This window comes from Martes martes (genome assembly GCF_963455335.1).
Source record: "Martes martes genome assembly, chromosome: 11".
NCBI lineage: Eukaryota > Metazoa > Chordata > Mammalia > Carnivora > Mustelidae > Martes > Martes martes.
In genome coordinates this window covers 62580958-62605173 of record NC_137899.1, presented here as the reverse complement: position 1 = coordinate 62605173, position 24216 = coordinate 62580958, and the positions used below count along the sequence as shown (strand labels likewise).

Genomic DNA, 24216 nt, shown 5'->3' with positions numbered 1-24216 from the left:
TCCAGCATTTATAAGAGTAGCCTGTATACTTTGAACCTAGAGGTTGGGCTGGATTTTAAGAAGGGGAATTTCCATGGGATGTAGATATTTATCTGTCTTAAGTCTAATGTTTGTTCTTTTAGCTTGTCAAGGGAATCCCTAAGACTAGCCATTATACCAATAAGACAACTGAGGGCTCTTTATAGGTAATTTTTCTCTTTCAAGTAGCCAATTTAAAGGGTCTAATGTCTGGCCATTGAGCAAATGGATCCTATTAATTTCAACCGTGACTCAAAGTCATAAGCCTTTTAATGGCTTAATCCAAGACTTAAGAGGTATCCCTAGAGAAAGCATAGATGATGCAGCCCCCGTGATCCAAAAACCTACTCCCGGGAACAGTCTGGGAGAGCAACCACCCTCTTGTACAGGCCGTGAGAATGGTCTCTGGACCATTCTCTGTGCCTCTGGTCTACATGCCTCTGGTCTCCCAGAGGATGCCTGGGATGCATCTAGTACAGACCTACTGATCTGTGACACAAGGCAGGTGCTACTGGAATGAGATTTCTCCAGCACTAAGGAGCAACAGGGGTCTCTCCCTTAGGGGCTGGGACCTCTTATGACAAACTTCCCTGAAAGCTGGCATGGCCAGACAGAGCACACTGCTTGTAACTGTGTATCTCGGGTCCCCCGCCTATTAGACTGGCCACCAAGATGCTCCCCAGTAAGCGTGCTCTTCCAAGTGGTGGAGACTAGCGAAAATATGACCACGGGTCACAAAGCCAAGCTCTTAGGACACAGAACTAGACAAAAGGAAGACTCTTATATTCAGATTAACAGCCCTGCCTAAGTCTTGGGTCTCTGGGGGCCAAACCAATATCTAGAAGGGCCATGCCTTGAGTTTGGGGACTGTGTAGTGTTTATTGCATACCCTGGTGCAGGGACATTTTCTTGAGGCTGGCGGGGGACTGAGCGTCAATCTAATACGTTCCATGACCAGGTTATCCTGACCGGGGGTCTTTGAGTTAGATGACAAGCACTGTAACAGCTTCTAAGTGTTGACGCGTGACCACCAATTTTGCAGCTTGGGCTTCCAAGATGTTTCTTTAGCAACAGCCTTTACCTCATGTGCGTATTAACCTACCGCAAAGTTTGTCTAAAGAGACCCTGGTTTGAGGAGAACCATGACCTCACCAGTCCATGAGGCCGGCTACACAGTAGGCTTATAGGACTGAAGCCTGCATTCTGTCCTGTGAGAATTCCTTCCTGTGACCCTCAACACAAAAGACACAGATGAAAGAAAACCGTGACCATCTCTGGGAGGAAATGATCAGTCACCCACGAGTACTCTACCAATTTTTGCCAAAAGTTGCTCAGCGCAAGGAACTAGTTATACAGTATTTTCTCCTGCTAACTGAATTTAGAGAAAGAAAGAGTCTTAGCACTCATTCCACCAGACCCTGCAGACAGAGAAGCTGGGAGGCTGGTGTGGTCAGAAACCTTACCTTCTGCTGGCTGTGCGTGTGTCAGCTGTCCCAGATCTCTGTGCGACGACGACGACAGCCCCAGGGCGAGCAGCTGGCTCTGAGAATGAGTATTCACCAACTACACCAGCCAGAGGGAAGGAAAAATTCTTCCTCTACCCTTCAGTTTCTTCCAGCTGGATTAAGAGCTACATTTACATAAAACAGATTAACCAGAGGAAAAAAACACAAAGTTTGAGACCTAAAGAGACGACCAAGGCAGGCAGTTTTTAGAGACAAGGAGTAAATTCATGAGGAATTGACAGGACAAAGAAAACTTTGGGAGCTCCAATTCGTAAGGAATTCTAGGCAGAATTTGGGGTATGATATTAAATCAGTAGACATTAACAAGCGTTGTCTATACATTTTTCTTGGCTCTAAATTTCCTATGTCTGGTGAAAAGAATGTCTGTACCTCCCTGGCACAGGGAGGGTGCCTTTCACATGGGAGATATTTCTTCTGCTTTCAGGGGGACAGAGGGGGGTCTGAGGATCCTTCTTGTACATTTCAAATAAATACCATTTTATTTAAAATAATCAGTAAGCCACAGTGGAGCAGCCTGCCCTTAGCCCCTGCAAAACCAATTCACTAGAGCTCTTTTACAAGTTGATTTTAGTAATACCACCCAGAAACAATATCTCACATTTATGACATACATACATACAAATACACAGAGGCAGTTGGTTAAGCATCTGCCTTCAGCTCAGGTCATGATCTTGGGGTCCTGGGATGGAGCCTGACATCTATGGGGTTCTCTGCTCAGCAGGGAGCCTGCTTCTCCCTCTCCGTTTGTGTTCTCTCTCTCTCTCAAATAAAATCTTAAAAATACACACAGAGGCAAAGACCCTATGGTTACTAATATTTGTGAATTTTTAAAATAAGACTTTTATTTGTGCCTGGAATCAAGCTTAAGGAGGCTGTACTGGACTTTGAGCACAAGAGCCCTTTTTAGCAATCTGTACTATAAAAAGGCCTCTTTTCCCCCCCTCTGTCTCAGGTGATTGTGGGCTGTGTTTACATTTCAAAGACATGAAGAATGTATAACTTCAAGGGACAGAGAAAGAATGTTAAGTTCCTCCAAGAAGGACTGGGGTTTCCCAAGTCTTTGAGATAAATGAGGGAAGTTTCAGAATAGGTAAATGAATAGGTGAATTTTGAGTTGTGCCTAGAACGGACTTTCATTTTTGGGGTTGAAGGGAAAGGTAAGATAAGGACAGTTGCTCCCAATTTCTCAAATTGGGCTGTAACTTGAATGACACCCTAGACCGGCACCTATCCCAGCTACATTATCTTCAGTTCATTTCTTTCCCTCTGGGTACATAGTTGAACTTCAGAGATTTCTGGCAGTACTGAATAACCCTTGGGTTATTGGGTGTTAAGATGGGTTCCCAAAAGAGGGTACGAAGCATATTACCTTCCCCAAATCCAGAGTCCCTCCCACAGACAGCCAAAAGAACAACCTGCACGTCCCAGGCCAGCAGAAAGCCAAGACTGGTTACGCGAAATGAGACAAGGAAGAGGGTGACAGCTGCCCCCTGGGAGAGAGGGCATCAGTGAACGATGGGTTTGGATTTGGGAAGAAAAGGGCAACGTACGGTTTATCTTTTCCCTTCTCTACTGGGCACTGCAGGCTCCTTCAGAAGTGATTCTGATAAGCATTTTCACCCTGTGCTGGCTTATGCCAGTTTTTCCAGGGTCCCCTGTGCAGGCTCTGCTATCTGCTGGAGGTTCCCATTAGCTATTTGTTTTTTTAAGCTAGTATTTATTTGAGAGAGAGGGAGAATGAGCAGTAGCGGAGGGAGCAGCAGGACAAGCAGGCTCCCTGTTGAGCAGAGCACAATCCCAGGACACGCCCCCAACCCTGCCCCCAATCCCAGATTGAAACCCGAGCCATTGAAGGCAGATGCTTAACTGACTGAGCCACCCAGGCGCCAACAGTTTACCAAAAAATTTTTCTTCTGTGAACTCAGAGGGGCCAGTATTGGGGGCGAGGTTTCCTGTAAGGCCCGTGCCTTCCCAATTTTGTTTCTGGTGGTGGTTTCAGAGGAGGAAAGGCAATGCAGACAGAGAATTAGCAGTGTGAGTGCTCAGAGGACAAAGAGGGCAACAGGAGTTTCTTCTGACTTCCTTAGGTCCCTCTTATACCTTTAATTTTTGTGAGGCTTTTGTTAAATCTTTTAATTCATTTTTTAATGACACTAGTTCAAAATTTTGAAACCTTTTGGAGTTTCTGCTTGCCCATGTAAACACGCATTCTGTTTGCTTTGGGAACCGGGGCTGTCCATGGCGCTTCTCAAAGACTTTGTCTACTGGGAACACTCCCCATTGTGGCTGGTGTACTGCTAGGGTGTTTTTAGTACAGTTTTGCCATTTCTGGAAATATTCCCAGCTCCCAGCACCATGGGTTTTAGACGTAAATGAGCAGGTGTGCTGGAAGGTGGCATGTTTGACTCTTTAGAATTTAGGGATCCTCTTAGCTAAGCCTTGGTTTATACAAAACAAGACAAACATGTGCACTTTAACACACCAGCAGTAACCAACCACAGGGTGCTTCCCTGGACTGGAAGAGAGAAGGCCGTGCCCAGCACAGGCAGTTCCCTGCGTGGACTGACCCAGTGGCCTCCACAGTAGGGACTGTGGACTGGAAATGGGGAATGGACTCAAGCAGCAAAAGCCCAGTAAATGAGGACTGCAAGTGGGAGCTGGGAAGGGATTCCAGCGTGGACTGGTGGGCTGAACCCAGGGCTAAGGATGGGTGCTCCCTGAGAGCACCCCCAATCCCGGTCACCTTGGATTGGAAAGCCAATTAGGTTGGTTATCTCGAAGGCAAAAAGGGGAGGAGAAACCAAGAGGACTCACTGGCGGTGGCACCTGGGCAAGGGCAAGAAAGACAGGAACGGGGAAGGGCTCGCGGGACACAGTACCTGTGATTCTCCCCATCCCTGCAGGGCCGTCAGGAGCTCGCTGTGGACCCCAGGGCCGCCACCACGGCTGTGAAACAAAATTCAGCCGCGTAAATTGGAAGGTCTGATGGGCTTTATTTAAATAATTCACCAATCAGGCGGCATGCTGTCTAGCAAGCAGATAGAGCTCTGCTGAGCCCAACAAGAGAAAGGTTTTGGAAAGGCAGAGAAGGCATTCAAAAGGGGGCATTTACTAGCCAGGGATGCACTGTGTAGACCAGGTTGCGCTCCTAAGGAGCAGAAAGGGCTCAGAAAGTTTCCTGGTCAGGTTGCCCGGCTAAAGGCTGTATTCCTGGGGCAGTGGAACTGCAGTTTGATTAGGTAGTGAGTTCGGTTTACAGACCTGGGGCCTTTACCTCAGTGACAACACTCGGGGCCTGCGGGTTGTTTCTTAACAACAACAACACAATCAGTGGTCACTGCTGTGTCCCCAGGCCTTAGTGTTGAATCTTCATTTGCTGACTAACAGGGCTGGAGGGCCAGGCACGGTGCTAGCACCATCCAGGGGTGACCCCAATAGACCTGCCCTCATCCATGGCTTTACCCCTAGTGAGCGAGACGCACAGTGAAGGGAAAAATCATTCAAGCAATTCATTACGAGTGTTGTACAGGAGAGAGCTAAGAAGGGAACCAAACACAGATGAGGTTTCAGGGAACTTCTCCCTAAGGAAGTGGCATTGAGGCTAAGCCAGCAAGAATGAGTAGGAGTCAGTCAGCTGTGGGGAGGGGAGAGTGTTCCAGGGAGAGGGAACAGCATATACAAAGGCTGTGAGGCAGGAAGGAGGAGCACGGTACCCTTGAAGAACAGCAAGATGTCGCTGTGCCCCTGGGGTTCAGATACTATAGAACGGACAATGGGAGGCAGAGGAGTTGGGGCGTACTAGACCATAAGAGATCTGTGGGTCATATTACATATTCTGGTCTTTATCCTAAAAGCAATGGAAAATCCTAGAGGGGTTTGAGGCAGAGGAGGATATGATCAGATTTGCTTTATAAAAAGACCACTCTGGCTCCTCCAGGAAAACGGATATGAAGAGGCCAGACGGTACTGCCGTGATCCAGAAAAGCGATGGTGGAGCTCAGACCACCATGGTGGCAGTAAAGATATGGAGAAGCTTCCGGGAGGCATGCTGGGGATGTTTAGAGAGTAAGACAGAACTCTGGGATAGACAGAGTATGAAGAGGAGGAGGAAGGAAGGGGTCAAGGCTGATCCCCAGGTCACTGGCTTACACAGCTGGACGAAGAGTGGTTCGACACTGAGCCGGGGGCCTGGGCCGCCGTGGCCCCCTTGAGGTGCCTGGGAGGCATCGAAGTGCAGGTGTTCAGTAAGTGGAGGCACACAGGAGCGGTCTGGGCTGCAAGCCCACTGATGTAGGGATGAGGTCGCCAGGGGCAGTGATGGGCCCTTCCCCCAGCCTGAAGGAAATCCATTATTCACGGAGGCCGAGGGCAAGACAGCCAAACGCCTTTGAAGGAGAAGATGACCAGGCCTGAGAGATGTCATTAAGTTCAGGTTCCTAAAGGCTATTGGTGACCTTAGTGAGAGCCAGTTCAGAGAGTGACAACAGCTGGAAAGGAGTAATATTATCACACAAGTATCCGAACAGAGCAGGTGCCTTAACTTCAGGGCCGCACGACGAACGGGAGTGTATCAGGAACACACACTGGCAAGGCCCCCACAAGTTCCTACCATTTTACTTATGTTGTTTGTTTTTCTCTAACAGCCTAAATGGGAATTTGATAAAGCCAGAGGAGGCCAAAGTCTTTGAAGACGAGAAGCGGATCATCTGCTTCTGAGAGGCCGCTTCCACGTGCGGGGTCCTCGCCCCAGGGAGGAGCCTCCCTGCGCAGCTGTTACCATTTTGCAGGGCACACGTGCGCCTGGTGAGCCGTCTGATTGACTGTAACTACGCCACGAAGGGACATGACGCATATCCAGGGTATTTTTATCGGACGTGAGAGGAATAAGACTGAGCTCAGAACCGGCCCTCAGGACCAGGGAAGCGAGTTGGTCATGCTGTCCCCATGACAGAGTTGAGGACATGGTAGAGAGTTAGTGCCAAGCTTCTGGCAGAAAAGGTGCTCAACAAACGTTTTTTTTTTTTTTTTAACCTGGAACCTTCTCTTCCTCCTCAGTACCTCCCCACAGGTTGACGGCCTGCCCACCTTTCACATCTACAGATTAACTGAGATACGCACAGGGTCGGGATATGACGCATCCAAGGTTTTGTCAAAGGCTCCTTGTAGACTTCTGTTTTAGCCCTTGGGTCTCAGTATCTGTTGACGGAGATCCTGGGGTGCTCTCTTAGCAGGTCTAAGAGAACGGGTGGGGTCTTTGTGATGCTGAGTTTCTGCTTGGGGCCTTCTCATGCTGGGCTGACCTCCTCAGGAAGGCTGATAAGGGTGGGCCCAAGTGCTCTGCACCAGGAGGAAGAACCCGTGCCCATCCTCCAAAAGGAGTAAGGCCTGGCTTCTCTTTGTGGCCCTGGGGTCCAAACTGAATCTTCTGTCTCTTGCCCTCCTGAGGAAGGGAAGTGTCTCTCTCCCTGCCCCGGAGCAGTTGTGAGGATGACTGAACTGGACTTAAGGCTGAGGGAGTTGCTGAGAACCCGGCCAAGAGACCATGTTGCACGGACCATCGTGGCAGGCACGTTCTGGACGTTACATGGGGGAGAGGGTGGTGATATTACCAGATAACTTGTTCTTTTGCCAAGTCATTTAATAAAGTACTGAAAACATTTCTAATTAGAATTTTCTAATTTCTAATTAGAAATTTCTAATTTCTAAAGGAAATTTTGCCTGAGAAGCATGGTAGGCTCCCTGGACTCCATGCCTTGACTCCCTTCAGAGATACTCACTGTGCTGGGTGGCGCCCTGGCGTGGGGTGCTGTGTCGAGCCTGCTGAAGGCAGGCCAGAGGCGTCATCATTATGGTCCTTTGCAGGCCTCTCCACCTACCAAGGGATCAAAAAAAGCCAAGGAAGCAACTGAGGCCTTTTCTTCTACCTGACCTCTGAACCCATACAGCTGGCTTCTCAGAGGAGCAGACTCAGTCAGGGGTGGCTGGGACCAGGATATGCTGCATGGGCCAAATTCCACAGTCCTCACCACCATGCCATGGTAGGCCCTGGTGGCCAGGCTCGATGTCCACTACCTTCTGTGGCAGTTCACAGCTGAGTGGACCTGTCACCCACTGTGGCAAGAGGCACCAAGCCAATAAGGACCAAACATGAGAGGGAAAGGGATGGGGGGAGGCTTCCAACAGTACCTTTGAGTTCTCAGAGGTCCAGTCTGGTTTTGTGCAGCAGTCCCTGTCAGAAAATGGCAATTGAGGAAGTTAGCTCTGAAAATCCTGTACAGTCATTCAGCCACATGGTGGCTGTTCCCCTAAGGGGCCGCTTTGGTAGCTCTGAGCCAATCCTCCCCTCACCCCAGATCTGAGTGTTCACCTAACACCAATCCTCCCCTCACTCCAGATCTGAGTATTCACCTAACACCAATCCTCCCCTCACCCCAGATCTGAGTATTCACCTACACCAATCCTCCCCTCACCCCAGATCTGAGTATTCACCTAACACCAATCCTCCCCTCACCCCAGATCTGAGTATTCACCTAACAGTCACCCCCTGAGGCAGCAACTCTCTCCCTACCAGAGATTCTAGGCAATAGGTCTGGAAGGAACGTGGTGAGCTGAAGGCTAGGGGTGCTTAGGGCAGACTTCAGACTTCCTCAGTAAAAGAACTATACTTCTCAGTGGACAGATTCAGACTTCATTAAACCACTAAAGCTAAACTTTTGGGAGACTAAAGTTTACTTAGGAACTACCAAATGTATTGCTTTTACAGATTATCAAGATTAAAACTGCTGCCTCTAAGGATATTAGAATTTGTGCAGTGTTGGCTTAAGTTCTGTTTGGAAATACTTCTGGTCTTCTAGATGGTGAACGACAGAGTTTCTGTTTCTTCCAAATTTGTTGGAAGGGCTCTCCATTATTCACTGGTGAGCTTCTGTGCAGAGAGGTGGAGACTTTTCCTCATCAAGAAGACCACTGAGAGTTGAAAAAAAAAATTAAAAATTCCACAACGTAGGATAGGACTGTTTCTTTCCACAGGACACCCTGGTTGGTTTTGGGAAAGAAACGACATCTCCTCTATTTCAGACCTGCAACCACGGCATGTCTGAGCTGATTTGGAACCTACCCAAACAAAACAAAACAAAACAAAACACAACAACAACGTGGAGTCACCAGGTGGCTTTGGGCCGGGTGCTAAGACTTAGAATCTCAATCTGTGTCTTAAAAGCTGGGCCTCCTAGGGATGTCCCCACACCTCCCAGGGCAGCTGTAAGGATCAGACACAGTGATGCGGGAAAGCGGGGTTGCCACTCAGTACAGGTCGCTAGCCACCGTGAAACCAACGCTGCTCGTTTCCACTCATGAGGCAATGCCCAGGTGGTTCTCTTCTCAGCTCCGAGGCTTAGGGAACTTCCTGACAAGGTCACCTATGGGCCCGAAGTTCTCAAAGTCAGGTCCAAGAATATTCCACCTCAAGCAGCTTGGAACAGTCTAGCTTCGCCAGCGAAAGGCACAGCCATCAGCCTTCATCATTGTCACCCAAGAGCCCTACCGCTGCAGTGGGACTCACCCAACAGAGGGATGTGAGGCCGCGCCGTGGGCCGTAGAACAGAGCAGGAGCCCACGAGCCTCCGCTGGGTGTCCCCCTCTGCTCCTCCACTGGGTGCAGGGGGCTTACAGATCTTTCGGTCAAATTCCAGGTGTGCCACGTCTATTTCCGGGAACTAACTTTCCCTTACAGGAAAAAAAAGACGCTCGCCCTGGAGCTGAAAGGCAAAACCGAGATCATTAACCCAGGTCCAGAAAGGGCGATGTTAATGAAAATGGAATTTGCTGGCGAGGTGGCACAGGTCACGTTACCATAGAGATGTGCTTGTAACAGCACCGCTGTGTCCCAGGGGCCATCCCTGCCTGATTCTCTCAGCCTTAAAACACAACTGACTGCATGCAAGAGGAGCTTAAAACTTTTCCAGGCACTTAACACTGAAAAGGTTATGGGCCCCCAATGATCTGTAATAAAATTTTTTTAAACAATAGTAAATGATAGAGCAAGTGCAAGGATGTTAGGCAAGTTTTTCTCATGACTATGTGGGTGGTTTTTTGTTTTTTGGGTTTTTTTTGAAAATAACAAATATCAAAAGATCTCAACATTTTTTCCTTGACTTTTTCTGTTAGTGCTTTTGTTATAAAAGCAGTAATCACAATATTAAAGGAAATTTTTAAAATAATGCTTATAAATTACACAATACTAAGTTACTTTAATTTTTACGTGTCATCTTCCCATGTTCTGCCTACTTTGTGACATTTTCCCCAACTTTTTTTTATTGTGGTTAAATACACAAAAAATTTACCATCTTAACTATGTTTAAGTATACAGTTCAACGGTATTAAATACATCCATACTGTTGTGCCACGAACACCACAATCCAGCTCCAGAATTTTCTTAGAACCCTAAAACTCTAGGTTCATTAAGGAACTCCCCATTCTCCACCCTCCCCAGCCCTTGGCAACCACCCTTTCTGTCTCTAGGATTTTAACTACTCTAAGTACCTCATTAAGTAGAATCACACGGTATTTGTGTTTGTGGGTTTTTTGGTTTTTTTTTTTTGTAACTAGCTTATTTCATCTACCATGATGTCCTCAGGTTCACTTTCCACATTGTTATATAGGCTTTATAAGGATCCTCTGTATTCTGTTGGTTTGCTTAATTATGCTAGAAATCCAGTCTTCCAGATTGGTTGTGGTGGTGATTATTTCATACAACGTTTCTGTGGAAGTAGAAAATTCTTTAGGACTATTTCTTTGGAGTAGGATTATTAAGTCAAAGATTCTTGCTATGAAATTTTCTTTTTCAACTTATGTCAGTGCATAAAGTCTAGGGGTATACCAAATGATTTAGAAGCAGATGAAAGTTACAGGACAATGTAATGTGAAGCCAGCAATGTCTCCTATGACCCTGTCCTGGACCCCGACCCTCAACAGTGTTTAGGCCCCTTTTCCTGCCCCTGTTCCCCCCACCCTACAGATTATAGCTACAGACTGGCACCGGTGACCGCTACAACTTCTGGGAAGAATGAATCATCCACAAATCATCTGTTTGAAACTGGAACTGTGCAAGGTAATAATTCATTAGTGTGGGTATCAGTATCTTCAAAATCAGTTTTCCTTACTTAAAAAAAAAATTTATGTATGTGTATACATGTCCTTGCTTTGCCAAACAGACCTAATGTGACTAGACCCATTATACTGACTCAAATGGAAACCACCTCTTCCAAACAATCCTACGAAATAGGAATTACTTCATGAATGAGGGAAACTGAGAACCCATGACTATGGGTGTAGGTCTTCGTACTAATCAAGGTGTGTATAAAAATGTGTGCGTGGTGGACGGAGGGAGCAAAACCCTTCAGGAAAGGGGTTTTGGCAAATGTAGAAAGCCACACCTGGCAACACCTGAGAATCTGAGCTCAGATCAATTCTCTCACTCTACCACCCCGGAGACTGGTGTTGGAGCAAAAGCGACTTGCCTAAGGTCGCACAGTGTATTACTGGTAGAGCACAGCTAGTACACAGGCCTGTCTGTTTTCATTCTGCAACTGACCTTCTTCCTGCTAAGTCTGGTAAATCTGGTCCCAATCCACTAGGGCAACTTAAACAAAAAAAACGCTCACCCTAAGAACACAGATAGGGTCTCTTTAGTGTCCCTGGTGCTAAGAGTTATAGGACTCTGGAGTCATATTTTCAAACCTCACTGAGAGTCACAAGGCAAGGAAGACCCTGGAGAAGTTTCGGTGACATGAGTCTGACTCTATAGAGCCAACAACTTCCTCGTTGGCCACTCATCCTCCATTCCCAACCACGGATCTGGGCCAAAGGAAGTAAGTGGGGGCATTCCAGAGAGCTAGAGAAGATCCTGTTTGGATGGTTTTCATCACAAGAGGGCAGCATGTGTCCAGCAAGTAATTAATCCATTGTGCCAGTGGCTCCCAAGGATCCAGAGGTGCTGGGGGCCTGGTGACATTGTTCTTTAAGACCCCATACCAAGTACATAATGTTAAAAGCAAGTTCATTTTAAGCCCATTCACCCTTGTGTCCAAAGACATTGGAAGGCAGAGAGTCGGCCCCCAGGCTCCGTGAAGAACAGTACTGCAAGTCTCTGGGTGGTGAGGATTTAGGTTCACATCTCAGTGCCATCAGGAGTTGTGTGACCCTGGACAAGCAACTTAGCCTTTCTGTGCTTGGGCTTCCTGCTGTAATACTAGTACTAGAGGGGTGTCGGGTTAGAGGAGTAAATTAATTTATGTAAAGCACTTAAGACAGTAACTGACAAGTAGGATGGGCTCCAGAAGCAGTAACTCTTATTATCTGATCAGAACCTTTTCCTTCCAGCATGGCCTTAACGAGCACCAGGGATAAGGCAAGAGAAAGAGGGGCCTGTGCTGGGCCATCCTTCCCGTCCTGCAGAGCCCCTTGAAAACAGTATCTCCATATTCAGACCGATTGCTAGTTCTTGACTTTTAAGCAGCCTAGGGCCAGAAGCCATTTCCAAGGCTGAACACCTATGGGATCAGAACCATTCCTTATACTTGACGCTGTCTTTTTTACTTTGTTCAGGGACCGCATATCCCTATCATATCCAGAAACACGGATTAGGGAGGCCAAAAGTCTATTTACATTTTGATTTGAGTGTCTTCTCTGGCCTTCCCCACTACAGTCATAAGGCTGAAGGTCATTTCTTTGATGTCAGTGTGTGGTTCTCTGTTTCTAGCATTCTTTACTTTCGCTCGTTAACATTGCTACTGATTCCCCAGCCTGTTGAAGAAATGAATGATGGGAGTCTTGAGAGCAGAGGGAGGAGAGTAGCAGGGGAGGTAGAGAAGGGAATAAAGCAAATTGAGTCGGTGAACTCCTGACTCCTGACTTGCACCCAGCTTTGGCCACTCCTATCACCTTGTCCGGGAACCAGCCCGGCGTCCTGGCGGCTGATGTCTATGGTGACAGCAGCTCATCATCTAGTGAGCAGCTGTGGGGAATATACCGGCCGCCCACTGCTGCTTTCATATTTCCCAGTGGGTTTGATTTTCTATTCCCCACATTCCTAGGCAATGTGTAAGGTCTTTTTCCTTCCGTCAAGATAATGCACTTATTTCTAATTCATTTTCCCAGGAGGACCCACTGGTGATCAACAACATTCTTCCATCTGAATCATCTAGGCCAGTGTTTCTTAACTTTTGCTCATCATTGCCCCTTCAAGGAGACTTTTTAGACATTTTTTTCCCCTAATCCCTCTTCCCACCATGAAATTCTAACACCACAGTTATACTGTATTTCTCTTTGTGGCCCCCTGGGCACACACCATTGAATACCCAAGGTTTTTTTGGTCCCACATGAACCAATTTTCACCGTCTTAGGGGTGATATCCTCCCGGTTGAGAATGCTTGATCCAGTCAAATCCTCGATAATTCTCATGACCCTCGCCATCCCCAAGAACCCCACTGTCACCCTAAAGACCATTTGCCTTTATACACATTATTCAGCTTCCAATCCAATAAATTTTAGTAGTTACAACATTCTTATTCTTTCCTTCACTCTTTTAACTGTCTTGAATCAAGTTTAATCATTGTGCAAAAACACTGCTCGTGTTGTTTAAAAAAGTGCCAAGTGTCAAAGGGGGAACAGGTCGTCCTCACAGGAACTTTTCCTACCTGAAGCATTCTGGTACCAGCAGCTTCAGAGCTGGGTTTCGGAGACTGCCACCAGGCCTTCGGGCAGAACCTAAGGCTGACCAAATCTGCCTTTGCTCTTGTTCCACTTCCCTTTCTCACTTCCTAATTCCCTTACCCTCACAGCCCACCCAAGAGATCCACAGAACCCAAGCCCCTGCCCACCCCAGGGCGCTTACTTTCTATGTTAGCTCCTCCTGCTCAGCCATCGTCCTCACAACCCCAGAAAAATTCCAGAACACATCTGGCTCTTTTGAAAGGATTTGATCCCTGCAACATCTTAAGCAGAGCTGAGAAGGCTCATCCGTCCATCCACCCCTTCCTTCCCTCCCTACCTCCCTCCCCCTCTCCTCCCTCTCACAGATAAATACTGAATACCAGACTTTATCCCAGGCATTCGGGGTGGGGGGTGGTGGTAAGAATACAATGGCTATGTCTGGTCTTTGATTTTACCCTGTTTACAAGTTAACCAATTAGACTGTTTCACGGATGCTGGCATGACACGTGAGACTCCTGGGTCAGAGACGCAAGACTTTACCATCCACAGAACAGCAGAGAGCTGATGGCCAATAAAATGGTTTCAATAAGGGTATCAGTCAACACGGAATGTTTCTGTAAGGTCAAAGTGAGATTAGTCCTGAAAAATGCCCATGGATTTACGGACATGGAGGTTAAAGATCACCTTGGTAACAGCCATCTTGGTAAGCTGACGGCAGGGAAGCCAGACTGGAATGGGGCGAGAAGTAACTGAATTAAGGGTATCTTTCAAGAAATATATGAAAGAGAGAAGACTGGTGCTCCAAGGGGATATGGAATCTAGGGAGGGTTACTTCATCTGAAGTAAGACCAGTTAAATAAGTGTTAGTTGGGAGGGAGAGACAGGTATATATATATACACACAGAGAGAGAGGTGGTGACTGAGAACTGGAGACTCCTGAGGTGAGCTGGACCAGGGCCTGCAGCACAGATGAGACACAGAGGCTCTCACGCCAAGCAGGGCCTGGCCAGGGTGAGGTGCAGAGTGATGGGTGTGTGAGGCTAGGAGGAGGATGCTGGCACACTGTCAACATCCAAGGTGAACACTGGACTCTGTGAAACAATCATCTCTTCAGAAGAAAGGGAACCAAAAACAGAGTAGAGTAGAATGTATTTCTTCTAAATGTGGAAACGTTTTTCAGGACAATTTTTGCCCCTTTTGATTCCTTTTGTTTCTGAAAGACAAAAAGAAAGATAGTAAGCAGCACTTATAGTCTTCCCCTCACTGTCCTTCTTCAGCAGGAAGACTCCATCCAGCCTACCATCACTGAACATCACTGAAGGAAAGAGGTCAAGGATACCAAGAGTTTACTGGAATTGTGGCAGACTCCCTTCTATGGGTCTCACAATATGTCAGACCCTGTTCTAATCACTTATATATACTCCTTCCCCCCCCCCCCAACTCCTCACAGTAACCCTATGAAGTCAAAGAAACTGAGCTATGGAGAGATGAAAGTAACTCGCCCAGAGATCACATAGTGAGATGGCAGACCTTCCAACACAGGCGGTCTAGCTCCAGTTGGTGTGTTCACCCACATACACCAAGCTGCTATTACTGAGGACCCAGTAAAGAGTAATCCAGAGAGGAATAGAAGCAGAGGCTCCAGAGGGAGAGATGAGGAGACAGTGATCCATTAAATCTCAGGTACAACGGGCCCCCTTAATTTGGACCATAAGCTAAAACATCATCACTACAGTGGTTTAAACAAATGATTAAGACTCGTTTATTTAAATGCCAATTCTACTCAACTACATTTATCATGTATCAGTAAATATTTCATTTTTATAAATATGCCTGAAATGTAATTGTGAAACTAAATCAATATGATTTTTATTCTAACCAACAGTGATATCAGAACTTGATTCAGGTTATGAAAACAGCCTCATAGTGGACTAGATAATCAAGTAAGTAACCAGGGTGTTACAGATACCTGAATAATTTGCCCAACTTGTGCACTATTACTATGATATGTATGGTAGATTCTTAGGGCAAATGCTCCTCAATAAACCACATTTCCCCCTACCTATGTGACTTGCAGCGGGTCACGAAATGATACACCAGCAAACACATGCAAGCAGGAGCCTGAAAGGGGCTTGCAGATGGGAGCTTGTCCTCCCTTGCTGCTAGGAAGTCTCCCATTGCCACGTGAATAATCTCAAGCAAAGCTGCCAGAGACACGTGGGCCAGCCAGCAGCCAGCCAGCACTTACCTCCAGACATGCTCAACTAAGGCAATGCTTCCAGCTGCCCCAGCTGCTGGCTGGAGCCCCGTGAACAAGTCTAGATGACAGCCTGCATTTCTGAATCTCAGGACAGGAAATTTAATAAGGCTGTGCTTTTAAGCTACTAAATGTTGGGGTGGTTTGTTACTCAGTGAAGGATAATTGAAACAATATATAAAAATTAAGGAAGGTGAGCTGCTGTGCTTAAATGACCCCCAAATGCACAATGGCTTAAATACAATAGAAATTTACCATTCCTAGAAACAGTTCAAGAAGGTTTCAGATGGGTGGGAAGGGCGGCTCTGCTAAACACAGTCACTCAGGGACCCAGGCTGTCAGTTTTTGCCATCTTCGATGTGTGGCTGCCAAGGTCACCTAGGCACCATAAACCAGAGAGCAGACACAGAGAGAGCATGGAGGGCAGCACATGGGAAGCTTTATGGACCCATTCAAGAAACAGGGCACATCTCTTCTATTTGCATTTCAAAGGTAGAACCCAATCACATGGCCAACCCTAACTGCAATGAAGGAGTCTAGTTCTGTGCCTGGGAAGGTGAGGAACAGCCTGATGAACTCAGTTTGATGCTATAGACTTTTATTAGCTTTTTAGGCACATCGAGAACACAGGGAACCTAATCCATGTAAATCTTCATTTCTTAATCTACAACACAGGGAAATAATTGTTTTTGCTAGGTTGTTATAAAGATTAAATGTAAAGTACTCAGTAAGAGTGTCTGGTACATTCAATAAATAGTAACAGTAATAAAGCTAATAGCTACCAAGTTGAATGGTGTGAGAAATCAAAGTATGAAGAGAAGTAGTTACACTAAGCTATCCAGAGAGCAGAACCATTAGTAGACATTATTATTAGACATTATTAGACATTACATGTCCAAGTGCAATCACGAAAGTCTAACTCAAACCAGTGTTATCCAAAAAGGAGGGGATTTATTAGGACAGAAAGACAGGGTCTAGCTCCTCATGTCAAAGAAGACCTGCCAAACTAGAACCTTCTCCAAGACTTCAGAGGTTGGAGCTCTTTTCCCTTCTCATGTTATACGCCACATACATAGATCTTTGCTTCATTCTCATCTTCATTCTCCATCCCCACTGCATGTTTCAACAGGCTCCAGAATTTTTCTGATTTTCAAATATATGATAATACTGTTGATGTTGTATTTTTCAAGAGTGTCTGTTGGCCATGAGTTGGTAACTGCTAAAGTTAGGAGATGGGGACATGGGAGCTCACGACACTGTTCTCTCTACTTTTGTAAACATTTGAAAGTTTCCACTAAACAAACAAACAAAAGAAAACAAAAGCACAAGACTGATCTAATCTTGACAGAGATTCAAGAAGAAGGGATGCACTTGATGGCCCATCTCACATCACATTTGAGACAGTGATTTTCTGCTTTGGTGCAAACTCTGTGCTACAAGGGAAATGCTGCCACCATGATCAGCATTATCATCTGTTTGGCTGTGGTTTCTCTGGATTTTGAGAGAAATGGCTAAAGTGATCTACAGACAACAGGGTTTGACAGGGTTGGATGAACTCAACTATGACCTTGTCTTGACCCGACTGCTAGAACACATTCGCCACTTTCCTCACATCTTATCACCTTAAGAAAGGTAGAGATGGGGCGCCTGGGTGGCTCAATGGGTTAAGCCTCTGCCTTCGGCTCAGGTCATGGTCTCAGGGTCCTGGGATTGAGCCCCGCATTGGACTCTCTGCTCAGCAGGGAGCATCCTTCCCTGCCCCGCTCTCTGCCTGCCTCTCTGCCTACTTGTGATCTGTCAAGTAAATAAAATCTTTTTTAAAAAATTAAAAGAAATGTAGAGCTATTTTGGCAGTACTTTCCTTAAGCACCTTCATATTTAATAGTCTCAGGAGAGAACAGAGCAGAGAAAAAAACACAAGAACTACAAAAACTACAGATCTACTTTCTAGTGATGAGGACAACAAACTCAGGGTAGTCAAGTATGTATTAAGGGTATCTAATCAGAATAGCCAATACTCTAGTCAGCAGCAGGAAAAAAAAAAAAAAAGTTGAAAACAGAGAGCTACTACTCTTTCTAGTTAAGATTTTTTTTCCCCCAAGTAGCCAAGTGATCAGGAATGAGTATTCGCTTCGTTTCAGGCCAGTCCCGAAAGGTAACTGCCATCATTTCACTACAGGATGTATTTTCTGAGGGAAAAAAAAATCAATTTCTCTGTCTTAAATTCTTCGTAATCATGTCCTACGAACTGGTTGATCTCATCTATTACACTGACCACATAAAAAATAAGGGCTTAGGGTAAAGATGCTGATAATCTCAGAAAAAATTCTAAGGATATAGGAAGCCTCTGTCCAAAAAGAAAGATCATATTGGAACATAAGTTTTACAATTAAAATCTGCTAATCAGTCTTGATATTCAAATCATTTTGTATCCAAGTCAGATTTCTTTATTTTCACAAAGGTGGTAGACTCCTTTCCAAAGATAGATATCACAACATGTTCAATCCCAATTTTTTTTTTTTTTTAACTATGTAATGTTAACATTCCTTCCACTGGGTGGTAGTGTCTATGTCTTCTCCCTGTGAACCCGGGAAGAACTTGTGTCCCCCTCAACCAATAGAGTACAATGGAAGTGACTCTACATGACTTCGAGACAAACTCACAAGGAGGTCATGCACTTCTGCCTTGCCCTCTTGGGGCAACTGTTCTTGGAATCGAACCACTGCACTATGAGGAAGTCATGCAACTACAGGGACATGTCACGTGTAGGTGTGCCGGCAAATGTGCCCCACTGAGGCCCCAACCAACCCCTAACATCGGTCACTAAGTGTGAGACATTGAGCCTTCAGCTGACTCTGGCCCTGACCCACTGAGTGACTGCCCACTCTAGCTGATCACGCATGGGGCAGAGCTGAGCTATCCCTGCAATCCCAGCCCAAATCGCAAGCCTGGGAATAAAATAAGTGACTGTGGTTGTCCTTAGCCACTAAGTTAGAGGTGACTTCAAAAATAACTGAAAGAATAAATATGACATTATTAAATTAGTAAAACTTTTGTCTTTTGTATATGGCAGAATAAATTGTTGAATGAGTACGAGTAAGTGGAGTATTTTGAAGCAGTCAGGAGGGATGCATCAGATTTACAGGTAGCCGCATAAATAGATCTCAAAAAATATAGTGAAAAAATGAATAATCCAAATAATATGTATACAACAAACATTTACATGCACTTTAAAAACATACTCAAAGCAATCATATATATTTTTCAGAGATTTATAAAATCTAATTAATATATAGAGAGAAGGTAAATCAGAAAGACATATATTAAATATATTAGGGTGTAGGTGTATGGGAATGGGAATGGGGACAAAGGAAGAAAATAATTTAAAAGAAACCACCGCGAAAAACCCAAACAGTGAATGTTGCTGTGTAATTATAAAACTTAATTGACATTTCTTCTGAGAACACGCTAAAATCTACTTTCCAGGGGCACCTGGGTGGCTCAGTGGGTTAAAGCCTCTGCCTTCTGCTCAGGTCATGATCCCAGGGTCTTGGGATCGAGCCCCGCATCAGGCTCCCTGCTGCTTCCCTTCCTCTTTCTCTGCCTGCCTCTCTGCCTACTTGTGATCTCTGTCAAATAAATAAATAAAAATCTTTAATAAAATAAAATCTACTTTCCAGCCTCTTGTGCATTTAAGTGTGGGCACATGATTGCATTTTAGCCAACAGAATGTAGGCAGAAGTGATATATGCTATTTCTAGGCCCTTAGAAAGGGCAAAATGGCCTTGACAACTTAATAAAAGGCTGTAACATTCCCACTGGAATATAAACAATGATCATAATATGTCAATGACAAGGCAACTCTGTGAACACAAGTGACCGACACAGAGCACAGCCACTGTGAGAGCAAGTCTGAAACAAGAAACTGAAAAAACACAGCAACTACAAATAATCACACACCTCCACTCTTCTAACATTTTGTTTTTTGGCAATGATGACTCTAGCTCAGCTTTAAGTATACTGAGTATACTGCCTTCTTAGATAAAATCACCAAGTTCAGGGGCACCTGGGTGGCTCAGTGGGTTAAGCCTCTGCCTTCGGCTCAGGTCATGATCTCAGGGTCCTGGGATCGAGCCCCACGTCAGGCTCTCTGCTTAGCAGGGCGCCTGTTTCCTCCTCTCTCTGCCTGCTGCTCTGCCTACTTGTGATCTCATTCTCTCTGTGAAAAATAAATAAATAAAATCTTTAAAAAAAGAAAAAATCACCAAGTTCACAGTCAAGTAGCCCCAACAGAATTCATCTCTATTGGTCTCCACTTCTGTTAACCCTTTCTGAATCATCCTGGACAAGTTCAAACCTACAAGCTGGTCCAATTCCCTTACAAGGACGCCCCTGGGTTCCTCAGCTAGCTCAAGAAACCTCACTTCCTTCGACCTCGGTTGTGTGCCGGGGTGGTGTCCGGCTGGGGAGCTTTCATGAAAGTGGAGGCTCTGGAGATCTGGTTTCGACCCTTCCCCGTCCAAACTGTGACCCCCTGAACTGGAAATGGTGTATACACTTCAAATTACTTGAATCTCCATATTCTTACGGCTGCCTTTTCTGAGACAACAGAAGCTGAGTACAAGCTCCAAATAATCTATAAACCCCTTCAGTGTTCCTGAAACCTTCCCTTCCCAGTGTTTCCTGGGACTTTTGAATTCTGATCAGTTTGTACTGTTCTTCAGTGAAATTTTGCTTCTAAGCATTTAACTCAGCATTCCTATTATCTGTCTGGTTGTCCACAGTCTTAACTGTCACTCATCTATAAGAGAAAAGCCTATAGGGAGGGACACAGACCAGATAACCTCAGTGAGGCTGGTCCTGATGGCTGATGAGTTCAGGACATTTCATCTCATCAGCCCTGCATCTTTGGAACAGACTTTGCCTTGGGTCATTGTTAGTTTGCTAGGGTTGTCACAACAAATTCAACAAACTAGGTGGCTTAAAACTATAGATACTGGGGTGCCTGGGTGGCTTAGTCAGTTAAGTGTCTGCCTTCAGCTCAAGTCACCATCCCAGGGTCCTAGGATCGAATCCCACATGCAGAGCAGGGAGTCTGCTTCTCCTTTTGCCTCTCTCTCTGTCTCTCATGAATAAATAAATAAAATCTTTTTTTTTTTTTAAGATTTTTTATTTATTATTCGGCAGAGAGACACAGCAAGAGAGGGAACACAAGCAGGGGGAGTGGGAAAGGGAGAAGCAGCCTTCTCTGCTGAGCAGAGAGCCTGATGCAGGGCTGGATCCCAGGACTCTGGAATCGTTACCTGAGTCGAAGGCAGACAATTAACAACTGAGCCACCGAGGCACTCCTAAATAAATAAAATCTTAAAAACAAACAAACAAACCCAAAAGATACCAATTCTCTTATAATTCTGAAGATGAGAAGTCCAAAATAAAGGTGGCAGCAGAGCCATGCCCACTTTAAGGCTGCAGGGAAAAACCTTTGCTAGCTTCCGGTGGTCACTGTAATCTGTAGCCTTCTTTGGCTTACACCAGCAGTGCTCCAATCTCTGCTGCTGTCATTACATGGCCCACTTCCCTCCTTGTGTGTCCCTGCATCTCCAAAGCTCCCTCTCCTGATAAAGACATCAGTCACTGGACTTAGCGTCCACCATGATCCAGTAGGACCTCATCTTAACTTGACCCTATTTCCAAATAATGTCACATTCCCAGGTAGCTGGGTTTTAGACTTCAACATGATATTTTGAAAAAACAATTCAACCCACAACAATCACCTTTCAAGATATTTTAAGAATTACTCTTTTTAATTAAAAAAAAAAAGAGCTTAAAAAAAAGCTCTGTTTTGTTTTTACATGAGTTCTCCAATGGCAAGAGCTGGTCCTTGGCCAGATGCTGGAGACACATAGTTGCACAAACACATAATCAGTGCAGTAATGCTCATGAGGTCTTTGTATTCGAAGTCTGCATTCAACTTCAGATCAAATACCTTTTCCTTCATGATATCCTGTTATATTGATAAATCATGGATACAACTTTCCAAGTTGCCCAACTGCATCAAGGATAATCAGGTACTACAGTGGTCACTTGGGGGAAATCTGACATGAGCCAATTGTTCACTTGGCATCTTGGCACAAAAAGGAAACAAAATCCCAACTATAAAATGGTATGCTTCTAGATTCTATCTGAAATGGTATCATGTTGATAATGGTAAACTGTGATAAGTCACTTAAGCAAATGTAACCACTATCAAAATTATACAAAGAAATAGACTTAAAATACTATAAATAAATCTAAATGAAATACTGAAAAACGTTCAGGTGACCCACAGAAGACGGCAAAGATCAAAGAGGAACAGAAGAAAGAAACAGAAAAATAAAAGACTTAAATCCTAACATACCAATAATTGCATTAAATATAAACAGTTTACATACATGAATTAAAAGAGATGGACACAATGGATAAAAAAGTATTTTAGTACCTAAAAGGAAGAGAAGAGAATTGCCAACATCAGGAATGAGAAAGGAGATGTCAGCAGATATTACAGACTCAATGGACAGTAAGAGAATATTACAAACAACTCTAAACACATAAATTCAACAACTCAGATGAAACTGACCAATTCCTCAAAAGCTACAAACTTACCCCAAAGGAAAGATAACTTGAATAGTCTAACAACTACTAAAGAAATTGAATCAACAGTTTAGAACCTTTTGTTAAGATATCTCTAGGCTAAATGATTTTAGTCCTGAATTGTACCAAACATTAAAAGTGTAAGTAACAGCAATTTTACCCAATTTCTTCCAGGAAACAGAATAGAAGGAAACACTTATAATTGAATTTTGAAGGGTCACAAGAAGATTCACATACAAAAATCAATTGTATTTCTGTATACCAGCAACAAACATATCAAAACTGAAATTAAGACCCACAAAACCACTTATAATTGCTTCCACTAAAAAAGAAATACTTCAGTCTAAATCTTTTTTTCTTTTAAATTCAGTTAGCCAACATACAGTACATCATTAGTTTTTGGCATAGTGTTCAGTGATTCATTAGTTGCATTTAACACCCGGTGTGCATCATTATCACGTGCCCTCCTTAATGCCCATCACCCAGTTACCCCATCTCCCCACCTCTTCCCACAAACCTCAGTTTGTTTCCTGGAGCCAAGAGTCTCTCATGGTCTGGCTCCCTCTCTGGTATCCAAGATCTATAAGGAACTTACCAAACTCAACACTCAAAAAACAAATAATCCAGTCAAAAACATGAGCAGAAAACATGAACGGACACACTTCTACAAAGACGACATGCAAATGGAAAAAATGCTCCACATCACTTGCCATCAGGGCAGTACAAATCAAAACCATAATGAGATACCACCTTACACCAGTTAGAATGGCTAAAATTAACAAGACAGGAAACTTCAGTCTAAATCTAATAAAATATATACAGGATTTATATGGAGAAAGCTGCAAAACTCTGATAAAAACATTTTTAGAAGACCTTAATAAAATAGAGAAACTTACTATGTTTAAGTTTTGAAATTCAACAAACTAAAGACACCAACTATCCCCAAACTGAATTATAGGCTTACTGCAACTTTATGAAATCTCAGGGTTTTTGTTTTTGTTTTTGGTAGTTCTAGAGAAACTGTTTCTCAATACAAAAACAGACAAAAAAATTAAAAAAGGAAAGAAGGAAGAGTTGGTAGAGTCACACTACCCAATTTTCAAACAGTTACTATACAGCTACAATAATCAAGGCAATGTGCTCACGTGGATTACACAGATCAATAGAAAAAAGTGCCAGAAATAACCTACCCAATATACCCAATATAGCCAACTGATGTGGACAAAAAGGCAAAAGCAAGTTGAAGGAGAAAGGATGCTTTTTTCCTAACAAATGCTGTTAACTGTACATTCCTAGATATAAATGGGAAACCTGACTTAGACCCACACCTGATACAAAACTTTACCCCAAATGGATCATAAGCCTACATGTAAAAGTGAAACCACGAATCTTTTAGAAAACAACATAGAAGAAAATCTTATGAGTTAAGTGGAGTTCTTAGACATGACATCAAAATCATGACCCATAAAAGAAAAATACCAATAAACTGGACTTTATCAAAACCAGATTCTTTTGCTCTGAGCAAGACCCTGTTAAGAGAAAGATAGAGACGTGGAGAAATATTTGCAATTCACAATTCTGACATGAGATCTATATTCAGAATATATAAAGAACCCTCTAAGTGCAACAATAAGAAAATAAAGAATTCAATTAGAAAATGAGCAAGACTTGGCATTTCACCAAAGAGGATATTTAAGTGGTAAATGGTATTTAATGGTATATAAGCACATGTAAGATATTCAACATCATTGCCCACTACAAAAATGCAAATTAAAGGCAAAATGATACATCACTATACACCTACTAGAATGGCATAAAAAAATTCCACAATACCAACTGCTAGTGAGGATATAGAGCAACTAGATCTCCCATACATAGTTGGTAGGAATATCAAGTGGTACAGCTACTCTGGAAAAGGGTGTGGCAGTTCCTTATTAAGTTAAACATACAGACTTACCGTGAGACTTGGCAATCATACTGCTGAGTATTTATCCTAGAGAAATGAAAATACACATCCACATAAAAATCTGTACATGAATGTTTATAGCAGCTTTATTTGCAGTAGCTGAAAAC

At 44.2% G+C, this 24216-nt stretch overlaps 1 protein-coding gene across 1 annotated transcript in view; it reads left to right on the top strand.

Moving 5' to 3' along the window:
- Positions 1-7210, top strand: part of NOD1 (nucleotide binding oligomerization domain containing 1) — a 63693-nt gene extending 56483 nt beyond the window's left edge. The window contains exon 13 of the mRNA XM_080818307.1: positions 6188-7210. Coding sequence (XP_080674433.1) covers positions 6188-6260 — 73 coding nt within the window. The 3' untranslated portion in view covers positions 6261-7210. The remainder of the gene's footprint in view (positions 1-6187) is intronic.
- The last annotated feature ends 17006 nt before the right edge of the window (positions 7211-24216 follow it).